Source organism: Choloepus didactylus, chromosome 8 (assembly GCF_015220235.1).
Source record: "Choloepus didactylus isolate mChoDid1 chromosome 8, mChoDid1.pri, whole genome shotgun sequence".
Lineage (NCBI taxonomy): Eukaryota > Metazoa > Chordata > Mammalia > Pilosa > Megalonychidae > Choloepus > Choloepus didactylus.
In genome coordinates, this window is record NC_051314.1 from 120,095,185 (window position 1) to 120,121,249 (window position 26,065).

General features: G+C 41.5%; 2 protein-coding genes across 4 annotated transcripts in view; one reads left to right on the forward strand and one right to left on the reverse strand.

The window, feature by feature from the left end:
• Positions 1 to 1,321, forward strand: part of GSG1 (germ cell associated 1) — a 25,126-nt gene extending 23,805 nt beyond the window's left edge. The window contains 1 exon segment of the mRNA XM_037846438.1: positions 2 to 1,321. Coding sequence (XP_037702366.1) covers positions 2 to 233 — 232 coding nt within the window. The 3' untranslated portion in view covers positions 234 to 1,321.
• Positions 1,103 to 26,065, reverse strand: part of FAM234B (family with sequence similarity 234 member B) — a 33,252-nt gene continuing 8,289 nt past the window's right edge. For 2 of the 3 annotated variants that reach the window (XM_037846435.1, XM_037846436.1), the window contains exons 2-12: positions 25,187 to 25,585; positions 22,833 to 22,931; positions 18,157 to 18,345; positions 16,969 to 17,099; positions 13,869 to 14,016; positions 13,377 to 13,518; positions 12,177 to 12,320; positions 11,918 to 11,999; positions 9,231 to 9,386; positions 5,902 to 6,019; positions 1,103 to 4,417 (exon numbers count right to left, since the gene is read on the reverse strand). In XM_037846435.1, coding sequence (XP_037702363.1) covers positions 4,182 to 4,417; positions 5,902 to 6,019; positions 9,231 to 9,386; positions 11,918 to 11,999; positions 12,177 to 12,320; positions 13,377 to 13,518; positions 13,869 to 14,016; positions 16,969 to 17,099; positions 18,157 to 18,345; positions 22,833 to 22,931; positions 25,187 to 25,585 — 1,844 coding nt within the window. In that variant the 3' untranslated portion in view covers positions 1,103 to 4,181. The remainder of the gene's footprint in view (positions 4,418 to 5,901; positions 6,020 to 9,230; positions 9,387 to 11,917; positions 12,000 to 12,176; positions 12,321 to 13,376; positions 13,519 to 13,868; positions 14,017 to 16,968; positions 17,100 to 18,156; positions 18,346 to 22,832; positions 22,932 to 25,186; positions 25,586 to 26,065) is intronic. The other variant, XM_037846437.1, reaches the window with a different exon arrangement.

The following is a 26,065-nucleotide window of genomic DNA, read 5'->3' on the forward strand; positions in this document are numbered from 1 at the left end:
AACCTGAGTTGCCTACCAGTCACCACCAGCATTTCCTTGAGCAACTGTTATCTGCAGTCCATCCGGGGGAGCCTTTGACCAGCTGCCACCGGTACCAAAATCAGTCCATCTGCTCTGTCTCTGAAGGAGTTGACTTCTACTCAGAGCTACAAAACAAGTGATATCCACAAGGGAACAACTAGGGGCTAAAAAAAGAGGCAACTGGGTCATCTTTAGAGGAAGAACAGTGTTAAGAGTAAGAGGGTTTGGAGTGCAGGCTGAACCCTACCTTACATGTCTGTTTATCAACATGTGCTTAAGCCAAAGTTCGTTTCTTGAGGATGAATTTTAGAGGCTAAAAATATGAGTATCTTAAAGTACAAGTCCGTACGGGTCCAGTGGGGCACAGCTTCCTTTTCCTTTCCAGCTCTGTCTAATGTCACCACCCCCCATATCTCATTTCTGTGCATTCAAAATTAGCTTCTCCTTGATTGACTGCTTGTTTTGTGCCAAGTGCTGGGCTAAGCAATGGAGAGAAAGAGGGGTAAAACAGCGTCTCTATTTAAGGGGCTTATAAATCTGGTCACTTATCTGGGATTTGATGGACAAATTAATGGTAGTTGGATTGTGGCTCACAATACTATAGGTGTAGTTGAATTTGAGGGAAAGTGAGAATGAAAGACAAAGGAACGACTGGGTGCTTTGCTCTCTAGGTCTGATATCCTCCACACTGCCCCCTACATTATCCTGTATCCACAGAATAGGTACCCAATAAAAAAATGTCATTAATATTATCCTATAAGCCATTATGAGAGTAGTATAACTTGAGAAGTTCCCTAGAGTATGCAGGGACAAGTCTACTCCAAAAAATGGCCCACAGAAACTATTCTAGATAAGATTATGCTCTTTAGTGAGAACGAACTGGAGACTTCCCCAGTGAACACAGCTAGGGCATACACTTCTCTATGGTTCCCTACCTTCTCCCCATCTTTTCTGAAAGGCTTACACCCTATTATTTCCTCCATAAAGAATGCCATCCAACCATTCATCCTTTCTCTTTTCCATAAGGGAAAATAAGCCAGCCTTGATGGCTAAGAAGAACGAGAATGGCACACAAGTATGGTCTGGTACATAATATTTATTTATTCTGTAACATTTCACATTTTAAATAGTGCTTCCTGGCAATATACCAGCTGGCTCTTCTTTAATATGGGCAATAAGGATAGAAATTCACATTTAAGGGAGTTGGTGTCACAATACCACACCAGAAGCGTGAGTAGAGACCATTTGGGGGGGGGGGGAGGATGTTTGAGGTGGAAGAGAAGGTTTGTAATGGAAGAAAAGGAGAGAGACTGAGAGGAGAGGAGGGTCCCTGCATTTGCACAAGTCATTACTGTTTCTAAGTAGTGGCTATATTAGTTTTCCTAGCAGCCTCATATTGGGAGTGAGGAAAGGAAGGAGACTTCCTATCCTGGATATCTGATTAGGTGGCTGCCTGCAAGGAAAAGGAAGTTTGAAGACATTTGACAAGAAACTGGCACCCACAGTGGTCAAATGAAGCTTCTTTAATCTTCAGCCATCACACGCAACCTTCTGTACTCAACATAAGAAGGAGAAGAAACCCAGACGTTGTACTGGGTCCAGCAAGGAGAGATGTGAACTTATTGTAGTCAAAACAATATGTTGTTAGCTCGCAAGAATGCCATGAAGAATTCAGGGACATTACGTTTTTCTAGCTTTTCCTTATATATTTTCTGGGACTCACCCAGCAGGAACATAGTCTTCTGCCCCCAAAAATCCCCCCAAACCAAGTCCTCAGTAAACCACTTTACATTTTACTCCTTCTAGAGGGACTGGCTTCTCAGAAAACTTCAATATGGTAGAGAACCAGGTTTATACCTTGATGGCTCAGCCCAGGCCACAAGACACCACCCAAGTTAGGGGTGTTCAACGAGTATAAATAAGTTTAGAATTCTATTCTAGAAGAAACTAGATTCTAGGCCCTTCTACCCAAGTAGATTCAAATCTCAGAAATGAACCTGGATTCATCCCCATGCTCTGGGGTATCCTCTAACTTGTTCCCCAAAAGTCTGTAATAAGCTGGACCCACACACGCCTTCCAAAGTGCTGAAACCAAATTTGCCTTCAGGAGCTTAAGGCAACAGTACCTAGAAACCTATATGCCCATCTGCAGGCCAGGCAGCATGCCTACTTAGATCTATTACTACCAACCTCCAGTTATGTCATAATGGCTATCATTGGGCAACTAACATATATTTATATTTGGCTAAAGAGAAAAATTTTTGAAACCTCTTTATTAATAAGAGCTAGAAAGAAAGATACTGTTCCAAATGGAGAGGACTTGAGTTGCACTTAGGGATGACCTATCTCAAAACTTTTGAGAAGAAAAGCAGTTCTCCACCAACTAATGTGGGCTTTACTGCTATATAAACAATGACCTGGAAACTTAGAAGTAACAAATTTATATAGAAGGACGAAGTAAGTACCAGAGATAATTCTAAGGAAGTTAACTATTTACAAAAATTATGGTATTTACATAGGAATTTTCTCAAAATACAATGGTTCAAAGGCTTTACAAGGAAGGAAATATGCAGGGCAGAATGGCTGCATACTGCACTCAAGTAGCAAGGGTAAAAGTCAAGAATAGAAGAAAAGCAGTGAGAGGAGTAAGGAGGATGCCCGATAGGAAAAGATGCTGAGAGAACAGAATAGGGATTAAGCAAGGATAAAGATAACAGCCTCCTTGTTCCTTTCAGTTTTCTTCTAAGATGGGGACAGCACACACACATTCCTGGAAGTTACTGCAATAAAAAAGACCATGACTGGCAGAGCAATCAAAACCACATATAAAGTAACATATGGACTTTGTCAGAGTTGGGTCTTTTAAACTATGTTTGTCTTGCTTCCTTGGCGGTAGAAATATGGGTACTCTTATGGCCACTAAATATATATAGATGGACAGTCTGAGGAGCAGAATACTTAAGAGATGAAAATGCTAGATAGCTAGTCTCCCACACTAGTCTCTCTCACTGCTGCACACAATTGGGAAGTGGCCAAAGTACAAGTGGGGAGAGAATAAGGAAAGAAATGAGTGACTCTCAAAATCAGAGGTAGGCCATCTAGAAGACTCAGGATGACCAAACCAGATGTATTTCACAGGGGCAAGAAAATGGATTCCTGGAGCTTAGCAGATAAAAGGACAGTTAACAAGGACTACAATATACTTTAAAAAAAAAAAAAAATACACACAAATGGTATAATACAAAACAAAGTGTTTCCTAGTTATAGAACTTCACTGGAATTTCCCAGCAAGAGCTTATAAATTAGACACACACAAAAATAAACAAAATTCACATTTCCAAACTACCTGCACAGTGTCTAGAGGATGTTAATGTAAGGACTGAAAAGGTAAGATACCCCAGCCAAATGGATCATGCTGTTATCAAAGAATTCCAACATGCCTTCCAAAGTGCAACAATCACCCAGAGGTGGTAAAATGAGGTTGAAGTCTTCCTTCTCTCCAAAGAACTGACTGGAGAGAGAGGGTATCCATTCTATTCACTTTGTCTGAAACTGAAGATTCCATCAGACTAGATCTAGGGAAAAAGGTGGAAGTATCAGTGACTTTAATTTTTTTCATAGTAGAGATTTTCAAAGAAATGGAAGAAACCTAAAGGTCAGAATATTCCTCTAAATATTTATATTCTCCTGTTTATAAATGGCCCTCCAGAAAGGTCCAGAGATTTTATACATTCCTATAAGCTCTTGAACTTTAAACTAGACCATAGTGTTTCTCAGGGGAAGGGGTGGGATGAGTAGGAGGAAGTATTAGCATTTTGAGAGGATAATTCTTTTTAATATGGAAATGCCACAGGCCTGCATGATGTTAGCATCATGGCTCCTATCCAGAAAGTACCAGTAGTATCTACCCGCCTCCATCACTGGGACGATAAAAAATATGACCCCGCATTCCAAATGACCCTAAGGGAGATGGTATTTCCAGCTGAGAACAATTAACAGAACTATTTTTTAGTGGTCAGGAATCATGGAAAATAGTGCTGGTCCAAAACAACTAGGTCTTAATATCCAGCTACTCGTTCCCACTCTCCCTACTTTCTAAAGAGTGAAGTTGGACTTGGTTGCATTTATCCTTAATCTACAATAGTAACCAAATAGTTCTTTCAGAGGCTATTCACCTGGTAAGGAGATTCAACAAACTTTATCCTAGAGAGGAATCTTCGCAGCTCCCCACGGCCAATTTTGGGGGTGGTCTCTTTTAGCTGGACCATTTGGCCCTCCATCAGTGCCCACCGCAGACTAAGCTTGCTGACCACCAAGGGTGCTGGATGGCCTTCGGAGCGGGGCCCTGTTGTCCTGGTAACATAGAAGGCATCTTTCCAGAGGTCGTTAATTCCAACTGAGGAAGAACAAAAATAAGAGCAGTTAACAAGGACTGATAGCTTCCAGTAAAAGGAGAGTGGTTTGGTTTAACTAGAGTCATTCACATATTCATTCATACTAGAAATTTACTGAGCACATAATAAATGCAAAGCACTGAGCTGACAGTGGCTGCATAATGGTGAATGAGAGGATACCACAAGGTCTTTGCATCTTCTTTATTCCCAAGAAAGTCCCAACTCGGGAAATGAGAGCATGTGCTAACTATGATGAGAAAATTGTGCCAATCAACAAACGAGAGCCTGAGAATTCTGTCAGTATGTGGTCATATAAGCTTACCCCGTCAGTGTATCTTACCTCATCTTTAAAATAGTTGTAATAAAAATGGTCTCGAGAGTCTTAATTACCAATTTGAATGTTCACTGAATAATATTTTATGTTAATATTAAAAAATAACTCATTTAGATCCAATTACAGGATTTTGCAAGTTGACACCTCCCCCACCCCCAACACACAAAGAGCCAGTGGAGAGATGCACATGGAAGTTCCAGATTAGCTATTCTTCCCAATGTGTCCCAATAAACTGAAAGCCACAAGCATTAGCTTCAACTTCACAGAAAACAGTTGTGTTTGTATGTGGAGAGCAACACCTTGACTGGTAAGAGAACATGGAAAGAAGTAAAGAAAGGGAACGTGGTCAGTCTGCTCTTTGCCCCCCAGCAGCAACAGCAGATTCTTTGAGGCCAGCATGAGGCAAGAAATTTCTGAGGAAGAGACCATCAGACAAATCCAGGCTAGTAGGTAGCTAAATTGCCAAAGGCTTTTGTTTCCTGAATTAAGGATCCCCAATATATGATATCCCAATCTTGCTTTACCAATATTATTTGGATAAATATATAAAGTAGAGGGACACTTCCAAAATGTCAACAATGGTTATGAGTGGTCATATAATAGGTGATTTTTTTTTTCTTTCATTTTTTTACTAGCTCTAATTACATGCAACAGTCATTTTTATTTTCACTATTTGATAGAAAATATCTACTGATCCTAAACCCACACCTTGACAAAACATATTCTACCTTTTTTATTATATTCCTTGAAGTCAATTCCATATTCTAAGCTCCCAGAAGGGCAAGAACCTAGCCTTATTTCTATTCCCAGCACCTGGCCCAGCACCTGGCATACAGTGATGTTCAACAAGCATCTGCTGAGCGAGTGGCTGCAGGAATCCTCTGGGGGTGGGAATTTGCTTTCACCTCCAGTGCTCAGCACATTCAGAGGACATGGTTTTTCACCCTGTCAGCTGAAGCTCCTACCAAGAGCTAGCACTCCCCCCAGGCACATGGGGCACCAGGAAAAACACACAGGAGTGGCTCAGCATAATCCCACTGCTGTTATTTGAAAAGCATACCCCTTTCCCTTGGTAGGACAATGGCATCTTCAGACACAGCAATGCTCTCCCTTTGTCTGGGTGCACAGACTCCCATCACCGCTGGGACTTACTGTCTGAAGCTGTCACTGTGCCCGTGGTATTGGCCAGATCCAGAAGAATTGAGGGAAATGCTGGATGCAGGAGGTAAAGGTGGTGAAGGCTGGATGGCTCAGTTCCTAGGATGATATCCTGGCAATGAGGAGCAAAAAGGAAGAGCAAAGGTAACTCTACATTCCCTAATCTGAGGATTACTCATTCTTCTCAGATGGTAAAACTGCAATCATTTCATTGAAAGAAATTCCCATATATAGGAGACATCATATTTCAGAGAGCTCAAAACACTGATCCCTAACTTCTTCAAACTACGATCTATAGCTAAGAAATGCCTTCTTCCTTCTAAGAAAGAAAGGAAGGAAATGTGCATGTCCCTGGAGAGAAATTTGATGTAGAGACCCCACCTCCACCACCATCACCAGTCTTCTACTTAAAGGAGTACTAGAATACTTACTGGTTCATTCCTTGCAGCCAATGGGGATTTATGGAGACAAAATCTACATAAAAACACAGCAAGCTAACATGACCACAGACATAGGGGACTGGTGGTTTGATGGGTTGAGCCCTCTACCACAGGTTTTACCCTTGGGAAGACGGTTGCTGCAAAGGAGGAGCTAGGCCTCCCTATGGTTGTGCCTAAGAACCTCCTCCCGAATGCCTCTTTGTTGCTCAGATGTGGCCCTCTCTCTCTGGCTAAGCCAACTTGAAAGGTGAAATCACTGCCCTCCCCACTACGTGGGATCAGACACCCAGGGGAGTGAATCTCCCTGGCAACGTGGAATATGACTCCCGGGGAGGAATGTAGACCTGGCATCGTGGGACGGAGAACATCTTCTTGACCAAAAGGGGGATGTGAAAGGAAATGAAATAAGCTTCAGTGGCAGAGAGAATCCAAAAGGAGCCGAGAGGTCACTCTGGTGGGCACTCTTACGCACACTTTAGACAACCCTTTTTAGGTTCTAAAGAATTGGGGTAGCTGGTGGTGGATACCTGAAACTATCAAACTACAACCCAGAACCCATGAATCTCGAAGACAGTTGTATAAAAATGTAGCTTATGAGGGGTGACAAGGGGATTGGGAAAGCCATAAGGACCACACTCCACTTTGTCTAGTTTATGGATGGATGAGTAGAAAAATAGGGGAAGGAAACAAACAGACAAAGGTACCCAGTGTTCTTTTTTACTTCAATTGCTCTTTTTCACTCTAATTATTATTCTTGTTATTCTTGTGTGTGTGCTAATGAAGGTGTCAGGGATTGATTTGGGTGATGAATGTACAACTATGTAATGGTACTGTGAACAATCGAAAGTATGATTTGTTTTGTATGACTGCGTGGTATATGAATATATCTCAATAAAATGAAGATTAAAAAAAAAAAACAAAAAAAAAAAACACAGCAAGCCAAAGACGTTTCCTTTCATCAGATACCAAAGCCAATCACAGGCATCAGGCTAAATATTACAAAAAATCTTCTTTCTCGAAATATACGGAACTTTGGCCAGACAGAAGCAAATCAATCAATTATAAAACAAAAATTCCAAGGCCTGAGTGTCAGTCTGAAAACTCCCTACACTAGAAGAAATGCACACTGGAAATACCTTTATCAGTATGGCTTCCGGGTGGGGATAGTGTTTGGCAGCTGTATGGTTGTTAAATCACTGAAATACTCCCATACAGGTTAGTAAATGGCCACTCTCCTGAGCCCCTCAAGCCCTCCCCTATCCTGGGACCATCTTGGGCCTCCCCTAGCAGTAGTATGGGAAGAAGTCTGCTAAATGAGGAGAAACGTGAGTGGGAAGCTGCAACCTCACACCCACCACATGCCTACAAAGCAGAAAAGGGAAATTTTCCACATACCCTTATGGTCCCAGGCATAAGAAGACAGATCTCTGACTCAGCTACCATGACAATAAAAAGCCAAACTTCTTCTGCAATATCTCCTTGGTAAAATCAAGGTCTCACACCATTTAGCCAAAATCTGCTGTTTTCCAGACTTCTGCTGCATATATATAGCTACACACCCCATGCTTCAAGAATGTCTGATTATTACCCTAAACACATGCTTCACTTATCTCTAACCTTTGCCAATCTTATTACGCCCCATTTACTATCTGACCTTCCCTCTCTACCCATGTCCACACATTAAAACACTGACCCTCCTTAGGTCCCCAACTTGAATGCCTCCTCTTTTATGGAAGTCTCCCGAATTGCTCCAGCAAAATTAATCTCTCTCTCCTTTTGTGCTTCTATTTAAAGTTCTTATTTGCACCTCTATTATAGCATTTGTAACACGTCTTTGTTTTGTAGTTATTTACATAAGCATACAATTGAGAGTCACCTGGTCCAATCATTTTAGTATATGAGAAAAGGAAGTTAAGATGTTAGGTAAATTGCCCACAGTCCCTATTAGACTTGGCAGAGTCAGGACTATAATCTAGATTTTAAGGAAATCTAATCCTCAAAATGAGGGAGTATGTTAGCATCTTCATTTAATGGATAAAGAACAGGAGTCTTAAAAAAGTTAAATTGTTCGTGAATTCAGGACACTTCCTCCATCAGGTTACCTCCACCATCTGTTTACCATCTGTCTTACCGTCTAAATGGCCAGGGCTTTTTCCAGTTTTTCTTGGGACCCTCCAGAAAGCACAGTGCTTGCACATAGTAGGTGCTGAGTCTGTATTTATTTGACTAAATTAAGTCAGGATGGATCATACTAAGAACTTCCAGGCCCATATTATAGGCAGCACCCTCCTCATCAACCCTATTAAAATACTGCAGTATAGCATTTAAGACTTTCTGGAATCTGCCTCATTCTATGGATTAGACCTACTCTCCCACAGCTCTCCCAGTTGAACTCTCCATTTTAGCCTATTCAATGTCCCTCCCCAACCCCTCTGCTAATCCCTACGTTCTCACATCTCACACCCTTTGAGATGAGTTTATTCATCTCAAAGCCCAGCCTGACCCCTCCCATGACGCTTTCCATGCTCATTCCAGACCAGCCACAATATTTCTCCACTTCAACAACCGCAGCGTATATGAATTATCTGCATATTCGGACCTAGTATCTTGAGAGGACTTTATTTTTATCTAGCCTCCCCCAGTAGGTAGCCAGTAGTTAGGGGCTGTTGTCGGCTTCCACATTGCTTGGCTAAAAGGCAAAAAGGCATGTAAGCTTAGCTCAGGAGGAAGCAAGGTCCCTGCTTTTCCCTTGAAAGTGTTGTTTCATACTGCTCATAACCACTTGGAAGCACGGCTAGTCAAATAACACCTCCAGACCCTACTCGGTTCCGCAAAGCAGCTGCCATCAGACAAAGGGAAAGGGGGCCTCCCATGCTCACTCACGGAATTGGGAGATGCAGCCGACAGCGCTTCAGCCCAGAAAAGGAAGACAGATTTCTGGTCGGAAGTCACTGCTGAAGTGGCTAGTGTTTCTTTCATGTGACATGGAACATTGTAACTCCAAATAACAGAGCCAGAGTCACCGTCCACCACCATCATCTACAAAAGAGAAGACATGGAGAGTAAATATAGCCACTCCTTATAAAAGTAGCAGGCCAAGAAAACAAACACACAAGGATAAACAAAATAAAACAGAAAACTACTTATAGTCAAATAATACCCATGCTAATAGGTTTAGCTTCTTACATATAAGCAAACTAGGTGCTCAGAGAACATTTAAAAATGGCTAAGGACCAAGACCTCAATTTCTGCAGCCTTTGTTTCTATTTAATAGAGTTTAAAGAAATGTAAAATACTTGAGTTGTAAGAGGAATTATAAATCATCTAGTCTACCTCTCATTTTATGGATGAGAAAATGGAGGCTCAGAGACAGGAAGTGACTTAGGTTGTTCCGTGGCTGTCCAGAGAGAGAGAGAGCAGTCAATCTGCAGTAGCAGTGCTGAAGCCAGATGCCCGCAGCAGCACCTTATTAGTATTTCTTCCCTTCTACAACTGCAGCAAACACTTAGGAAGCAATTAGGGAGTGAATACTGTGTCCTATGCATTGGGCTAAGAGCTGTATGTATTTGACCTAGAACAGGCTCAAAAGGAGCATGGTCTAAATAGATAAAATAAAATGTGAAGAGGTTTGCATTCCCTTAGTTGCATCCCTCAAAGGATAATTAAGGGGATTATATTCACAACCTGGCAGCAGCACTTATATCTCCTTTCCACCCCAAATCCTTCACACCTTACAGTTCTAGGGCCTCTCATTTGCCAAAATCCCCAAGAAATCCTCTCTTCTTCCTCCAGCCCAAGTGTCTTTCATGACCTCTCTCCTTGGGGTCTCTGTTCTTAAGTGGAAGACTAAACCTCTTTGGGCAATCACTTGCCCTATTATTCCAGTCTTGCAGGTATTGGCCTTCTTTGCCCATTCTCAGACTCAGCATCACTAACCTGGTGGAGACAAACTCTTCTGAGCAAGCAGAGAAGGAAAAAATAATAATAATAATAACCTAACAATTCAAGATTCCCTTTAGCAGTCTTGGAGAGAAAAGGTATCTAGAAACACCTCATTAAAAATATTTTATCCTGTCACACATGAAAATTATTTTATTTAACCATCCAATAACCCTATGAAGGCAGACAATATTATTACTCCTGTTTTGCAGAAACTAAGGCTAGGAGAGATTATGTAATTTGCTCAAGGTCACTAGTAAGTAATGGCACCAGGATTAAAAACCAGGTCCAAGACCCTCAGAATCACAGCTCTTAATCAATCTACTATATACCCTTACTCTTCCTAGGAACTCCAGTGAAAATTCTAATCTCTACCTTTCAAATACAAGCAGACATTGCTTTTCTCCAGTATAGCCCTGTTGGAAGACTCTCCCTGAAGTGGTACTTGTATCATCATGACTGTCCTCTGCTCACAACCTAATAACACTATTGCCTCCAACTCCTCATCCATATTCTGCAGCCTCGCTCTCAGGGCCCCCCATAAGCTGACCTCTTTCTGATCTCTCTGGTAGTAATGTACCACCCTTACCTGTCCATTTAGCAAACCTCTTCTCTGCTCTGAGGTTCTGGAAGACAATCCTTGACCAACATGAAGCACTCTTGATTCCCTGGCCATCCTTCACTCTACCTGCTCCCCGTGTGCACACCTCCATGGCAGTGCATCCCACGATGTGCTAGAGCCTATGGGTGTTTAGGTATCCAATGGTCTATGAACTACACAAGAGAAATGGCCTTGTATTAATTAGTTTTGCGCCTCCAGTATCTAGCACAGAACGTGGCACACATCAGAGGTGATGAAGAAGCATTTGTTCAATTCTTTCTCTATCAGGGAACAGCGTATGCCTATGCTATACACAGATATATATTTTACAGAAAGATAAGCCAAAAAAAATTATGTCAATTATAAAAAAAAAAAGAAATTTAAAAAATTCTGTACCTGAACAAAAATCAAAGGAGTGAAAATTGTCTAGCCAATCATTACACCCTTACAATATGCAACCTTATGTAAAATCAGAAACATCTATTCAGTGTCCTTGGAACATGCCACACTCACTTCTGTCTCTGGGCCTCTGGTCTTGGTGCTCCTGACCTGGGATGTCTTCCCTTCTATCCCCTCCTCATAGAAGTACAATTCAACATTAAAGGCCCTGCTCATATTCTCCATCTTTATAAAGCCTTCCATAACCACCCCAGCCACCAAAGATATCCTGACTTCTCTGAGACCCTAGATATAAATGTGCACTGTAGTGTTTCATTTATTTATACCTGCCTTTCTCCACCAAGAGACTTTAGAAAGCTCCTATTGCTTAACTATAAATCAGTGATTCAGAAGAAACTCCTGCACAGGAAGGAGGTCAACTTAGAAAAGTTTCCAAATATATATAACTTAGCACCAAATTGTCCTTTCATTGTCTTATGTCTTTTCATTTTATCCATCCAGCTAGATTTTTCAGTTCTATGAAGGAAGGGACCATGTTTAGGTTCTTTTTATTTCTCACAGTGCCTAGCACGGGGTTGGATACAAAGTGAGTACTTTACGTTTCTGATCAATTTGAGTCCCAAAATTTTACCTTTTTCATGCCAACTCCATCCTGAATCTGCAGAAGGAAGTCTAAGGTCTGATCGTCAGTGAAATACCCAGGGGTAGGCTGGCTGCAAATGAGGACAGAGAAAGCAATCAACAGTGAATAAAAAAATGGGAAAGCAAGGATCACTTGCCAACCCCCCTTTTCTTGCCCCAGCTGCAGATATCAAGCAACTGTTCTAGGAAATTTTTATCCATAGAAAGTGGGTCAAAACAGCAGATATAGGAAGAAACATGCTGCAAACCTGCACAGGCCTTGAAGGCTCAATGTCCAGTAAGGTGTAAGATCTTGGCCCCGAAGCAGGACAAGGCCCTGTCTGGTTGTAATCAGGAGGTTGCTGCAGTTGGAATCTGATGCCTTCACCATCTGGAGCAACTCAACACCATCACTGAATTAAACAAGACCAACATTCCAACTTGAATGAGATTGCTGATCCACTTATTTTGGCTTTTTCTCTCAGTGTACATTTGCTTGAATAGACTCATATTCATTTCCCACCATGATCTTATTAAGTGGGGAACTCTGTCATTCCAGATGAATCTCATTTTCTTGACCCTTCAAAACCAAGGATCCCTGGCTAATTCCATGCAAGTTCCAAAGGAACTCACAGGTAAAGTGTTGTGGTGCCATGCCTCTCCCACTGGATACTCTAGGAATGATAAGAGAGACAAGGATAATGCAGGGAAGGCAGAGGGAGATCAGAGCCACCACCAGGACACAAGAGATCTGAAATTGTCATTAAGCTTGGACAGCAACTCCTGGTGTACACTTCATGCAATTATTTATTTCTTTGTACAATTGGGACCATTCTATTTAATATCTGTCAAATTTACTGAAACAACATGATACTGCCTAAGAAGTTGCTAGAAAAGGACTTGAAATTTCTGTTAGAAAAGAACAAAGACAATCATTACCAAGGCCTGGGGTTAAATGGATAAAATCCACTGCATATGATAAACTACATGCTTTTAGTCAAGAAATAAGAATGAAAAATGAGATTCCACAGATGCTACCCTTGCTTCTGCCAAAATGATGCCTCAACTAAGAGAAAAATACAGGAAAAGAGTAAGGCACATGCTTTTGCACAGCTTTACAAACAGTTTTGTGTTTTCTTTTTTTTTTTTTAATATATCCCTACCTAAAGGTTCCCCAGCCTTACTCTACCCTGCCCTGAATTGGAATCCTGGACAAATATCCCTCCATGCAATCTATGTGTGAAGTGACCACACAGTGGGGTCACCAACACATAAATACCAACACATTTATTACCAAGAGAAGAAAATTTCTCATCACATTAACCAGATCAGAAGATGATACATGACAGCTATGTTTCTCCCCAAACCTCTGACCACATATTCACCTGCCCAACCAAATGAAGAGGCTCCATAGCACATGAGTTCACAGGAGATCTCACTGTGTGACCAAGGACAGATGTCTGCCCTACCTGTAAATGTCAATGAGCTCAGACAGGTTGATGGATCTTCGCTTCTCCCATTCTGGCTCTTCTAGATGCAGAGAAGGTGGCATGCTGTCTCGATTTTGGGCCTGAACAAAAATGTCCCGCAGGGCGACAGCTTGGATATTGCCTAGCACCACAGGAAGAACCAACACTGAGAAGTTGAATTTAATAGAATTTTCCAGGGAGAGGATCTGAGTGAGAGACCAGGGCCTGATCAGATGGGTCTGGCCAAGCCCACCCAGACTGGCCCAACATGGAATGAGTGGGGATGCCAGACAAAGATTCTTTTCTCTGGGGAAGGCATCAAGGGAAAGCAGAGTTAACAACCTACAGAGGAGGGGAGAATGAGAGGCTCCTGCAAGAGCAGGTTCTGAAGGGCAGGTGTCACACTCTCCTGAGCTTTTGCCCTGTCTCACAAGGGAGGTCTAATCATACACACCAATGAAGGCAGTAGGAAAAAGTAGCCTTGCTTCTTACCAAAGCCAAACAGGATGTAGACAGCCCCATTTGTTGTGATGTAAACCTGAGGACCAATCAGATTCCCCACTCCCACGATGTTGTACTTCACGGGTCGGCCCACTGGCCTCCCTGTCCGGCCAGACACCAGCAGAAAGCACAGATCTGGCTGAAGAAGTGAAAGATGGGAGTCAAGTCAACAGAGGCCCCATAATTTCCTAATCAAATAGCTCTCCAGACATTCATTGCCACTCATTAGCTAAGGGTTCAGAAACATTTCCCAAAGTTGAAAAGCACAAAGCTGAAGCTGCCTCACTTTATCATCCTGGAAGTGAGAAAGTGAGGCAAATGTCCCATTCCCCCATTTGATATCTGCAAAGGGCATTTTTATGGTAGCTCACGCAATTTCTCTAAAGCACAAATGTTACTGACTAAACGGCCTCCTGAGATACTGAATTCTAACCTAGGGCTAAACATAGGGCTATACTCCTAGACCCAGAAATCTCCAGTAATATTTGGTCCCAACTAGAATAAATCGACAGAGTGTTCTCACATCACAACATTAAACATCTGGCCTGGCCACTATCAGCCTTACTCTCAAGCAGGGGCCAGCAAACGTTTTCTGTGAAAGGCCAGATGGTTAAGTATTTTAAACTCTGTAGGCCAGATGGTCACTGCTGCAACTACTCTGCCACTGTCATGGGAAAGCAGCCACAGGCACATAAACGAATGGGTGTGACTATGTTCCAATATAACTTTATTCTCAAAAACAAGCAGTGGACCAGATTTGCCCTACAGGCCACAATTTGCCAACCATGCTCTAGAAGATTTTCTTTTGGGAACAGAATAGCTAGTTGGGAAATACAGGGATTGTATCAATATTTTGACTTCATTAAAGCTTTTGACAACATATATTATGATTTTCTTATGGATAAGAAAAAGAACTGCTGTTTGTAATAAACCCAGAAAAAGGTGCTTATGGGGTCAAGGCCAACCCAGAGGGAGATTTTTAGTGGAATGTCACAGCACTGTATTGCCCCCATACCTATTAAATATTCTTATCAATGACTCAAATAAATAGAGTTCAGTCTTATCACAAAGTTGAGGGGGTCAGATAATATACTGTATAACAAACTCAAAATTCAAAAAGGCTAGAAATGGGTCAAAACCCACAAGATGAAATTTAACAGAAAAATGTGAAGTCCCTCATTTACGTATAATGACCCCAAAGAATAGGGGCCATTAATTAATTAATTTAAAATGTGGTGGTTTAACATTATAAACAAAAATTCAATCTTCAGCTACTACCACCTTTGGCTGCATAAATAGAAATACAGCATAACATCAAAAGATGTAACAATTTCCTTATGTTGATATAACTGCTTATACTACAAATAGAATACTCTTTTCAGATCCAGGGCTGCATTTAAAAAGAGATATGGATAAATTGGAATGCAAGGGGAAAGAAATCAAGAAAGGGGTCTGGACTTAAGTTGCACGAAGAAAATATATGAAATTGGGGTATTTAGCCTTGAGAATAGCAGGCTTAGAGAGACCAGACTAATGGCTAAAGGACTTTCACAAAGAACGGAAATTAGACTCATTCAGGACAGCTCCACAGGACTGAAGCTGAAACAATGAATGGAAGCTATCAGAAAGCAGATTTCTCATCAATATGACAGAATTTTCTAGAGCTGTCCAAAAATGAAACAGACTGCCTCAGAAAATAGTGATATTCCCATCAGCCTGAGTGCTCACGGAGAGTATGTGTCCCAAGTTGTCTGGAATGCTGTATCCGAGATTACAGCTTAAGTGTTTAACCACATGGCTTTTAAGGTCCCTTCCCACTAATGTTCTAGACCAGATCAGTTCCTCTCATCTCAATCCAGGTCCAGTTCTCCCAAACCCACCTTGTTCTGGACCCACATAGAAGAATGTAATCACTCCAAGTCAGGGACCTATTAGAGGAAGCAAACAGACTGCTTCCTCAGGTTCTTTGCTGTTGGTATAGACGTTAAAAGTAGTCATTATAAAGATGAAGTGACTCCTATAAACCCATCCCCTTTCTGAGATTTTTCTAGTACTGTCTATCACTTTTCAGGCAGAATGGAGATCAGTCCATATGTGCAAATGAGTTAATTCTGTGAGGCAAGCTGGGCAACACACTGGGTAGAGACCAAAACAGTCACAGAACAGGAGTAGGCGAGAAGCTGATTCCTCTAAAATGAGACATCAAATGAGACAGAATGATCTGTATCCACATTTTTCGAAAAATATACTTTGCCAATTGTTTAATTCTTTTGCCCACAAGCATTTCTTTACAGACTAGCACTAGGAGAGCTAAGAAAAAGTCTTAGAGAAACTTTGACAAAAGCTCTGAAAAAAGCTTACATAATAAAAACTTAAAAATTGAGATAATTCTGTTCATTAATTTATTCTTTTCTACGACTCTAAGGAAAATACTATTTTGTACACAGAATAGCATGTTCTATTTCACTGGAATTCCAGAGAAGAATAATTTAAGGACCACTGTACTGGAAACAAAGTCTGTATTGTCACAGTATATTCTATAACTGTCCTTTCTTTGGTCATTATAGTTATTACTTGTTTGATTTAGATTTTTTTTCTATATATATTTTATGAACTCTCTATAAGTCTGTCCCATGTTTTATAGTTAAAATGAAGTTTAAATATATATTTACATGGTCAAAAAAATAGGCACTTGAAATGTGTTAGCTCTAACTTTTATAACAATCCTGCAAGTAGATATTAAAATTCCCATTTTAGATACTAAGAAACCAGAACTTGGATAGTTTATATGGCTTGCCCAGGGCCACGAAGCTACAAAGTGGTAGAGGCAAAATTCAAACACAGACCTGTCTAAAGCTCCTCTATATTGCAGTCAAAGGAATGATCGTGAGACTGCCAGGAAAAAATGGGCTCATAAAGACAACTTACTCAATGAATCCCACAAAGAGAATTTATTTAAACCTAAGCCCTTGTAAAAAAAAAAAAAAAAAAAAGTTCCAGGCAGTGTTTATAATAGTAATACTAGGAAACGAGATAAATTAAATTAACGCTTTCCCTATAAGAAACAAGACTCATTTTGTGTAGATAGTACCTGCAATTCGCCAATGGCCAGAACCACAAGATCTCTGACGCCATCTTCATCCACATCTGGCAGTACCACGACTGGGGCAGCCAAGGTACCGTTGGACAAGTAGTTTGGGTTCAAAGTCCAAATGGTTTTCCCTAGGGAAGGACAAACAGGCTGATCACAATTACAGCATTCTGCCTCTGGTAAAGGCAGATGCAATGTTCCAGCCCAAGAAAGAAAAACTCAATGGGCTGAACAACAGCAACTCCTACTTACTTTTTACTTTTCAGTTTATCTTACTGGGGAGGAAGGGAGCAGGGATTGTGAGCTGAAGTCCTCAAGTATCTGGCAAACAAACCCATGTAATAACTTTACGTCTGGGTTTTTTTTTTTTGAGATGGAGATGCTAAAGTGTCTCCAAGAAAGAACAGTTCATTTGTCTAGGAAGGACAGACTGATCTGTTACAGATTATTACTACTAGTATGGAATTACCTGAGGGCAGTCAACCAGAAGACGAACTCACTCTCTCCTTCTAACACATGTTCACCTAAGTAAGCACTAGAGAAATTGTAGGAGGTTTTCCAGATGACTTCAGTTCCAGAGTTAACTCACATCCAAATTTTTTTCACCCAGAAACACTCCAGCACCAAATTCCTACCCTTTAAAAGTAGGACTTATTATTTATTCAGCTTCATTAGACTCCATAAACCAAGCTGTCAACTCTTTTTTAACAAACATATTGGTAGTAAGCTTATGAGTCTTCATTTCATTAGAATTTTTCTCAATCCTTTTGGCATTTATGTCTGAATGCAATAAGAAGATAAAAGGCTAAATTAACATGCCTCAACAAACCTTTGTTTCTTCACCGACATATTTTTAAGTGGTTAATCCCCAAGTTTATACATGGACCCCATGTATATCAAGGTTGAAGAGACAAAGCTCAGCTGTCTTCTGTACAAAGAACAGAGACTATGGTCATCTCTGTTTGGATAACTCAGTTTAGCCCCATCCCACCAAACAGGCTGAACCGTGGATCTGTTTATTCCATCTCCGCAAACTCTTTCTCTTACTTTTCTTAATATCCTCCTTCTAGAGTAATAAATTAGACTTTCTACCACATGAGGGTGGAGAAGTTCCTCCACCACTGGGTGGCTCTGACCCACAGCTATGGCTCACAGAAGCAGAGAACCTTTGTGGCAAATGATCCTTACCTGATGATGCATTGAATGCACTGAGCATCTTGTGTGTCCCTGTCACAAGGCAGATGGTTTCAGCCAAGCTTTCTGGTATCAAATCCAAACAGGTAACATCTCGGGCCTCCTCTGAGAGGGGACTAAACCAGAGTGTGCTGCCATTCATCCCCGAAAGGCACACAAGAATAGCTGTTGGCCTTGAGACACCTAAAAGTAAACAAGAGAAAGAAGAAAGGAAAGAAGCAGAGGAGACAAGACACAGAGATGAGTAGGATGCCAGAAAACTAAAAATAAATGGTGGTTAGGGAGCTGCTTGCATTTGTATATTCAGCTCCCTTCCATACTGCTGACAACAAGGTTTGAAAACAGAACACATAGTATCTGCTCAAAACATTTCTCAGGTAAGGCAAGACACTGGGGACCTTCTTCTCCATGCTGCCTTGTATGCATCTCCACTTTTACACTTTTCAAAACACATTGGTTTATATGTCTGTCTCCTTGGCCCCCACTAAATAGTATATTGTTGAGGATAAACACCGTCGCGTTAATTTCTATATTCTCAGTGCTTTACAAAATGCCTGGCACATACCAACCAATTGTTTGCTGAGTAAAAGACAGGAGCAAAATCAAGAATACAGAAAAGTAGTTGTTGAGAACAAAAAAACTAGTGGAGAAAGGGATGTTCAGAGAAGTGGCACTGAACTAAAATATGTGAAGAGCAGGGAACAAAATACCTGAATTCTAATCATCCCTAGCAAATGCTCCCTGAGAGCAGAAAGAAAAAAAATTAAGTCAGCCTGAGGCTTCCACTTCACAAGAATCAGCACGTCTTCCTGGTCTGGAGTTCTATGGAATAGGCTGATTTAGCCCAGGTCAGGAAAGAATACTTGGGAAAATGTAGTATCCAGGTCCAACAATAGCTGAAAAAGGATGAGAGTAGCTCACCTCTTTGGTAAATAATCCTTTATGTCACTTACTTATCACAATAATAACTTTTTCTCTTGTCAGCTTTACCATGACTTTCAGGACAGGGACAATGACCCATCGTGTACACTTTTCACTTCTGGCAACATCTAATACAGACAGACAAACCTAAGCTGTACAGTGTCATTCTACCTATTCCTCAGTATTACTAATTAAATATACACCCTGACAACAAGTGACAAACTGTAGCTCACTCTGTCTCAGACCCTGTTGCCAGAAGTAGTGATGCACGTGACAAACTGCAGTAACACATTTTACTCCTCGCCTTCCAAGGATGCTATGGCTAACACACTGTGCTGCTCGTCCTACTTGAGAACCCCGATGACTGTATTAGTGCGCTGAGTCATTTTCTTCTGAATGGTGATGGGTTACCTCCCCCACCCCCCACCCGGCACTAGACCATGATTCCTTGAGGCAGGAACTGTGCTCAACTTGTTCAGCACTATAAAACCAACACCTAGCCAGAGCACCTGCCACACAGCTGACACCAATACATAGTTGTTGAATGAATGGATAAACAAATGAACAAACAGATTAAAATCTCAATCCTTTTTATGCTCGGTGGCACAGAGCTGTGACCCCATTAGCTGGCGTTATGGGCACAGCAATTTGGCACACAGTCAGAGCCAGACTCGCTGGGTTTGAGTCCCAGTTCTACCATTTAGCAGCTGTGGGACTCTGGGCAAATTTCTTAACTTCACTATGTCTCCATTTTCTCATCTGCCAAGGAGGGATAACATTAGTCTACCTCATAGGATTGTGTGGAGGGATAGGATAGATTGGTTCATATGTTATATACTTACAGCACAGCATAGCACAGAGAAAGCACTATGAGTTAGCGATTTTATTATTTCTACAATCTGTGGCCAAATCAGGCTGGTGCACATTGTGTCCAAATCTACAGTCTTGACATTATGAGGCCTGATACACAGCAAACATGAGATACCAAATGACTAAATGCATCTCTAAATCTAAAAGTGGATGGGAAACTTTTACTTCAAAGGCTAATGAGTCATAAGCAGGAAAAAAATGCAATCAAGGTTCAATCATATAAAAACCAATTTCTAGGCTGGAGGTTCTCTCTGTAACAGTTCTCTGCCTAGACTGCTTCTACATATTGCATAAGCCTCAGAAGGGTTTTTCTAGTAACATCAGAGAGGCACACATACCTAGATAGTTTGGCAGTTCCTCAGGAAGCTAAGTATAGAATTGCCATATGATTCAACAATCTCACTACTAGGTTGTTTCGGTTTGCTAAAGCTGCCGAAATGCAATATACCAGAAGGAGTTGGCTTTTACAATGGGGATTTATTAACTTACAATGCACAGTTCTTAGGCCATGAAAATGTCCAACTCAAGGCATCAACAGGATGATACCTGGACTCAACAGGAGCATCTGGGGCTCCTCTGTCACACTGCAAGGCATATGATGACATCTGCTGGTTCTTCTCTCCTGGGATTTGGGTCTTCCTCTCTCTTTCAGCTTCTCTGGTGCTCTCCTCTGTGAGTTCTCTTAATTTCATCTCTTAGGTACTGTATGTGTTTTATCTAGCAGATTAAGACCCACCTTGAATGGGGTAGGTCACATCCTAATTGAAATAACCTAATCAAAAGGTCCCACCTACAATAGGTCTGTACCCATAGGAATAGATTAAAAGAACATGGCCTTTTCTGGGGTAACAACAGCATGTCAAACCACCACATAGGTATATACTCAGAAGAACTGAAAGCAGTTCATGGCAGCATTATTCACAATTGCCAAAAGATGGAAATAACCCAAGTGTCCATCAACTGATGAATGGATATACAAAATGTGGTGTATACATACAATGGAATATTATTCATAAGTGTAAGAAGAAATGATGTCCAGAAGCATGCAACAACATGGATGAACCCTGAGGACATTATGTTGAGTAAAATAAGCCAGACACAAAAGGACAAATATTGTATGGTCTCACTAATATAAACTAATTATAATGAGCAAACTCATGGAGTTAAATCTAGACTATAGGTTACCAGGAAACAGAATGAGGGTAGAGAATGGGGAGCTGATGCTTAAATTGAACAGAATTTTTAATAAGGTTGATTGTAAATGTTTGGAAATGGCTAGAGGTGATGGTAGCAAATTATCTTGAATGCAATTAACAGTGCTGAATTATGGGTGTGTTTATGGTTGACAGGGGAAGTTTAGGGTCATGTATGTCAGTAGAAAGAAAGCTAGAGGATAAAACATAGGACTGTATAACACAGTGAACCCTGTTGTGGACAATGAAGGTGGTTAATAGTACAAATATAAGAATGTTCTTCCATGAACTAGAACAAATGCATGTCACTATTACAAGGTGTTAATAACAGGGTGGTGGTATGGGAAAAAATACAACTAATGCAAAGCATAGACTATAGTTAACAATAATATTGTCATATTCTTTCATCAACTGTAACAAAGGTACTGTACAAATGCTAAATGTCAATAATGCAATAATGGGGAGTATAAGGGGCATGGGGCTTTTTTTTTTTTTGGAGGAATAAACAGTCAAATTTTAAATTGACTCTGGTGATGAAAGAACAACTCTGATTATACCAAGAGCCAATGATTGCATACTTTGGATGGATTGTATGGTGTGCAAATAAAACTGTTTTTTTTTTAAAAAAAAAAACCTAGAAGCTCATCCCAGGGCCAAAATGATTAAAAAGTAGTTACCAGGGCACCCTCTTCCTGTGTCAGTTTACAGACTGTAGTTCTAATCCCTTTAATGAAGGCTGCAGGATAAATCAAAAGCCCCATGCACCCATGTGGAAAATGGAACACTTTTGTTTCTTTGCAGGTGACATGTTTAACAGCCCGGTTCTCAGGAAACAGCACATTCAAACTGAGATAAGCTTTGGAAGCTCATCGGTGATGCCCATTTTGACCCATGTAAATTAAAGCCATGGCTGCCCAGCTACAGCTTTTGGCCAGGTGTACCTGCCACTGCATCTCTTTGATGAAGTAACCATGTGTTGGTTCAGCACCTTCCATTGGCTGATATCCCTTGCTCACTCTCAACTCTAGCCTTCCTAACTACTGTAAATGGGGAAGACTGGCAGGGGAGAGAAAAACAGGACATATGGGCACTGTATAACCCAGAACATGTAGACTGTGGTCTCTCCACCCCACTGTTACCTTATTCTAAGTGTGCTAACTTACTCTACCTCTTTCCACTTGCTTCTCACTGTGTGTTTTATAATAAAATAGACCATTTGTTTCAAAGCAAAAAAAAGATAAGTTGTGGAAGGTGTAATAGACTATTTACAAGGATGTGGTCAGGGCATAGAGAAACTCTAAGAGCTGGTACATCCCCAGAACTGTAACCACTCCTAGGCCCAAGGGGAGGAGCAATGACCGGAACCCAGAAAAGGAAAGTCATGTAAGAGGACCACCTTGGGAGGAGCTGTGGTGAAGGACGTGGCCATCTGAGGTGACCCGTGGGCAGAGAGGTCATGAGAAGTCCACCCAACTATAACACGATTCTGTGAAATGAGCTTTATTTACATGCAGGGACGTTCTGAAAATGCTTATCATGTATGACAGAGCCATGGGTACTTTCCGTGCACTGCAGATCCTCTCTACAGTGCCCCTCTGGAGACAGTTCTGGTACCTTCTCTGAGCCAATAGCCCCTCCAATCAATGAGCGCCTTCTGTAGCAGCCTCTAAAAGACACGTCTCTTACCTGTTGCACTCTCATTTCTTGAAGTTACAAAGGAAAGAAGTACATCACGCAAGCCATTTCCATTCACATCAGCCAGTTTCAATGGAGACAGGTCCCCACCTAATATACACATAAAAAAATAAAAAGGTCCTCAACAGGTTATCACAAACCAGTTCTCTGCTCCCAGGTTAGAAAGGGAATGGATGCATAGCACTATCAGCACCTCCTTACACACCAGGCAGACTTCCAGGCCCAAGACAAGATGGACAGACACACTTCTCCCTATTCCTCCCACTAAATACAGCTAAAAACTCTGGGCATTATATGCAAAACAAACACAAGAAGACTGAAAAGTGTGCAGAAGCAGCAGATAAGCTAGGGACTGTGAGATCCCAGCAATGACACCGTCTGGTGTTCCCTGGGTTTTCTTTTGGCCTCACATATCCCAGACAGGGAGCTGGAGAAGTTGGCAACCGAGAAACAAGTGGCCCCAGGAAAAACTGGCTCTCTGTAGCCAAAGGACCAGAAAAGGGCAACCTAGCAAAACAGAAAAGTTTTAGATAATAACCCCTCTATTCCAACCAGACGCCACAGAAAAAACTGCAGCCCCAGCCCCAGCCCCAGAGCAAGGCCAGGTGGGGAGCTAGACTTCCACCCTCGCTGGCCACAGCACGGTGCCCCTCCTCCACTGCCAGGGGGTGTCAACGAAGGTCAGGTAGGGACAGGACTTCCATCTACCCATCCTCACAGGAATGAGGCCTCCACATGCATGGGAAGCCTACACTTCTACCCTGCCCAGCAGTAAGGAGGCAGCCTTCTCCCATCCCATGGGGATTGTGTCAGCCAAGGCCTGCTGGGGAGACTGGACTTCTACCCACTCCTGGCAGTAACAAGGGACGCCCTCTCTTCCCCAGCCGGGGCACTGTTAGAGAATGCCTGCCAAGTTTGGAGAGAACTCACACAATGCCAGTGGAAGTGTAAACTGGTACAACCATTTTGGAAATAATTTAACACAAACCACTAAGATTGAACATGCACACACCCTATGACCCAGGAATTTCCCTCCTAGTTTTATTTATGCGCTAGAGAAATCCTATTACATTACATCAGGAAACATGTATAAGAATATTCTTGGCAGCATTATTTATTTAAAAAAAAAAAAAAAATGGAAGCCACCTAAATGTTCACCAATAGTAAAATGGATAAGCAAATCACGGGATATTCATATCTTGGAAGATCAGAGAATAGCAAAAATGAATAAACTTCAGCTACAATGCATCAATATGGATGATCCTAAAAATATTTTTAAAAAAATAATGTTGAGCAAATTACAAAAGACTACATGATTATATTGATATAAAATTCAAAAACACAAAATTAAAGAATATATTGTTTAGGGATACACTTCTATGTGGTAAAACTTTAAAGAAAAAAATAAAGGCATGGTCATCACAAAATTTAGGCTAGTGTAAACCTTTGGTGGACAGAGGAGGGTATGGTGGAAGGGAGCTCAAAGGTCTTAATAATGTTCTATTTCTTAAGCTGGGTGGTGGATACACCAACTTTTGTTACTAGTCTTTACACTGTATATAAATGTTACAATTTCTCATTTAGAAAAATAAGGAAGGGAGGAAAAGATATTCTACTTGATAGAGATACATCATAAGTCACATCCAGCCAGTTTTGCTTTAAGAGAAACTGAAAATGAGAACACAAAACTCATCAGAAGCTAAATCAACTGGGATCAGAGGAGTGTCAGAAAGAAAACATGTCTAGATCAAGATGAGGCAAGGGGTCTGGGAATAGTCTAACCCAGTTTACAAGAGGCAGAAATCCTGAGCACTTGCAATTTAGATGTACTCCCCATCCTGGACTCGGAGACAGCCATTTTAAAGAAACCGGCTCCAAGATACGACAAAACAGTTGGGATTACTCAGGCAGCACCACCCCACCCACTAGGTGCAAGAATGAAAAGTCAACAACTCTCTTTCACATGCAATGAAATTATTTTAAAATTTAAATTAGGTCAGGCTTCTGGCTCTGTTCTGGCTAGAATCTTCTCCTTCTCTTCTTGGTAAATATCCCTTCCCACTGTTCTGAATGCCCCTGACAGTTCTGACTCCAAGGCAGGAACCCGGCAAATCAATGCTCTGCCCTCTGCCTCTAATGAAGACCAAAGCTGGGATTCCCAAGTTTTTTGGTATGTACCACTCCATCATTTTGTTTATATTAAATCTCAACCTCCTAACCACCTTCACACACTGGAGAGAAAATGTTGTAAAACACACATCAATTTTTAAGACTTGGAGAATTTCAATGCAATCAGATATTCCATGAAGTTTTATGGAACTAGGGTTGAAGACCCTTCAACTCACCTCCCTGGGGGCCCAAGCGGTGGCTCCAGGTGCTGTGCAGATCTCTGGGGGGACAGGGGATCAGGAAAGCGCAGACGAGCACCAGGATCATGGAGACCATCAAGGTGAGCAGGAAGACAGATGTGCGCACGTAAGACGCGATGGAAGAGGCCGCCTTCTGCTCCAGGCCCCCGAGGGGCTCCGAGGGGTACCCCTCTGTGGTGACTTCCAAAAGATGTGGCTTTGCGGCCCCTGCAACCTCTGCATCTGAGTCAGGCTCTGGTGCTTCTCCCAGAGGACTCTTCCCATTTTTGACCCCTCCATTCTTCTGCTGCAAGTTGAGCACGAGATCATCTTCACTCTCGTCACTGTCAGCCTGAGTGAGGGGGTCATACTCCCCTAGGTCTGGGCTCTTCTTCCCTGAAAAGGACAGAGACAGAGTCAGGAGAACTAGGAAGGAGAAAGCCCCCCACCCCTAAATACACGGTAACTGTTACACCTAGGGGCACACACAGAAAACAGCAGATCTGGGTTACATCGAGTTTGCACTTTGGTAGCTATCAGCAGAATAGATGCCAGCAAAGGGGAAAAGAATGGCAGTATTCTAGAATCATAAGGCTTTATGAGTTTAAAGAAATTGAAAAGGAGATTAAAAAAAAAAAAAAAAACTTAGCAACTTTCAAATACCTGCTTAGTTAAAAAAAAATAAAAAAATCTTGATTTGTTTGAATCTCACTAATGAAAAAGACCATGGCTCTTATATCAACTTTCCATATGCCCAATGTGCACATTTCCATAGATTTTCTTAGATCTGTGATTTCCTAATCTTTCCTGGGAAACTTTGAGAACAATTCTTTTCTGTACGCTACCTTTCACAGTCCAATGTTTGTGGCTTCCCAC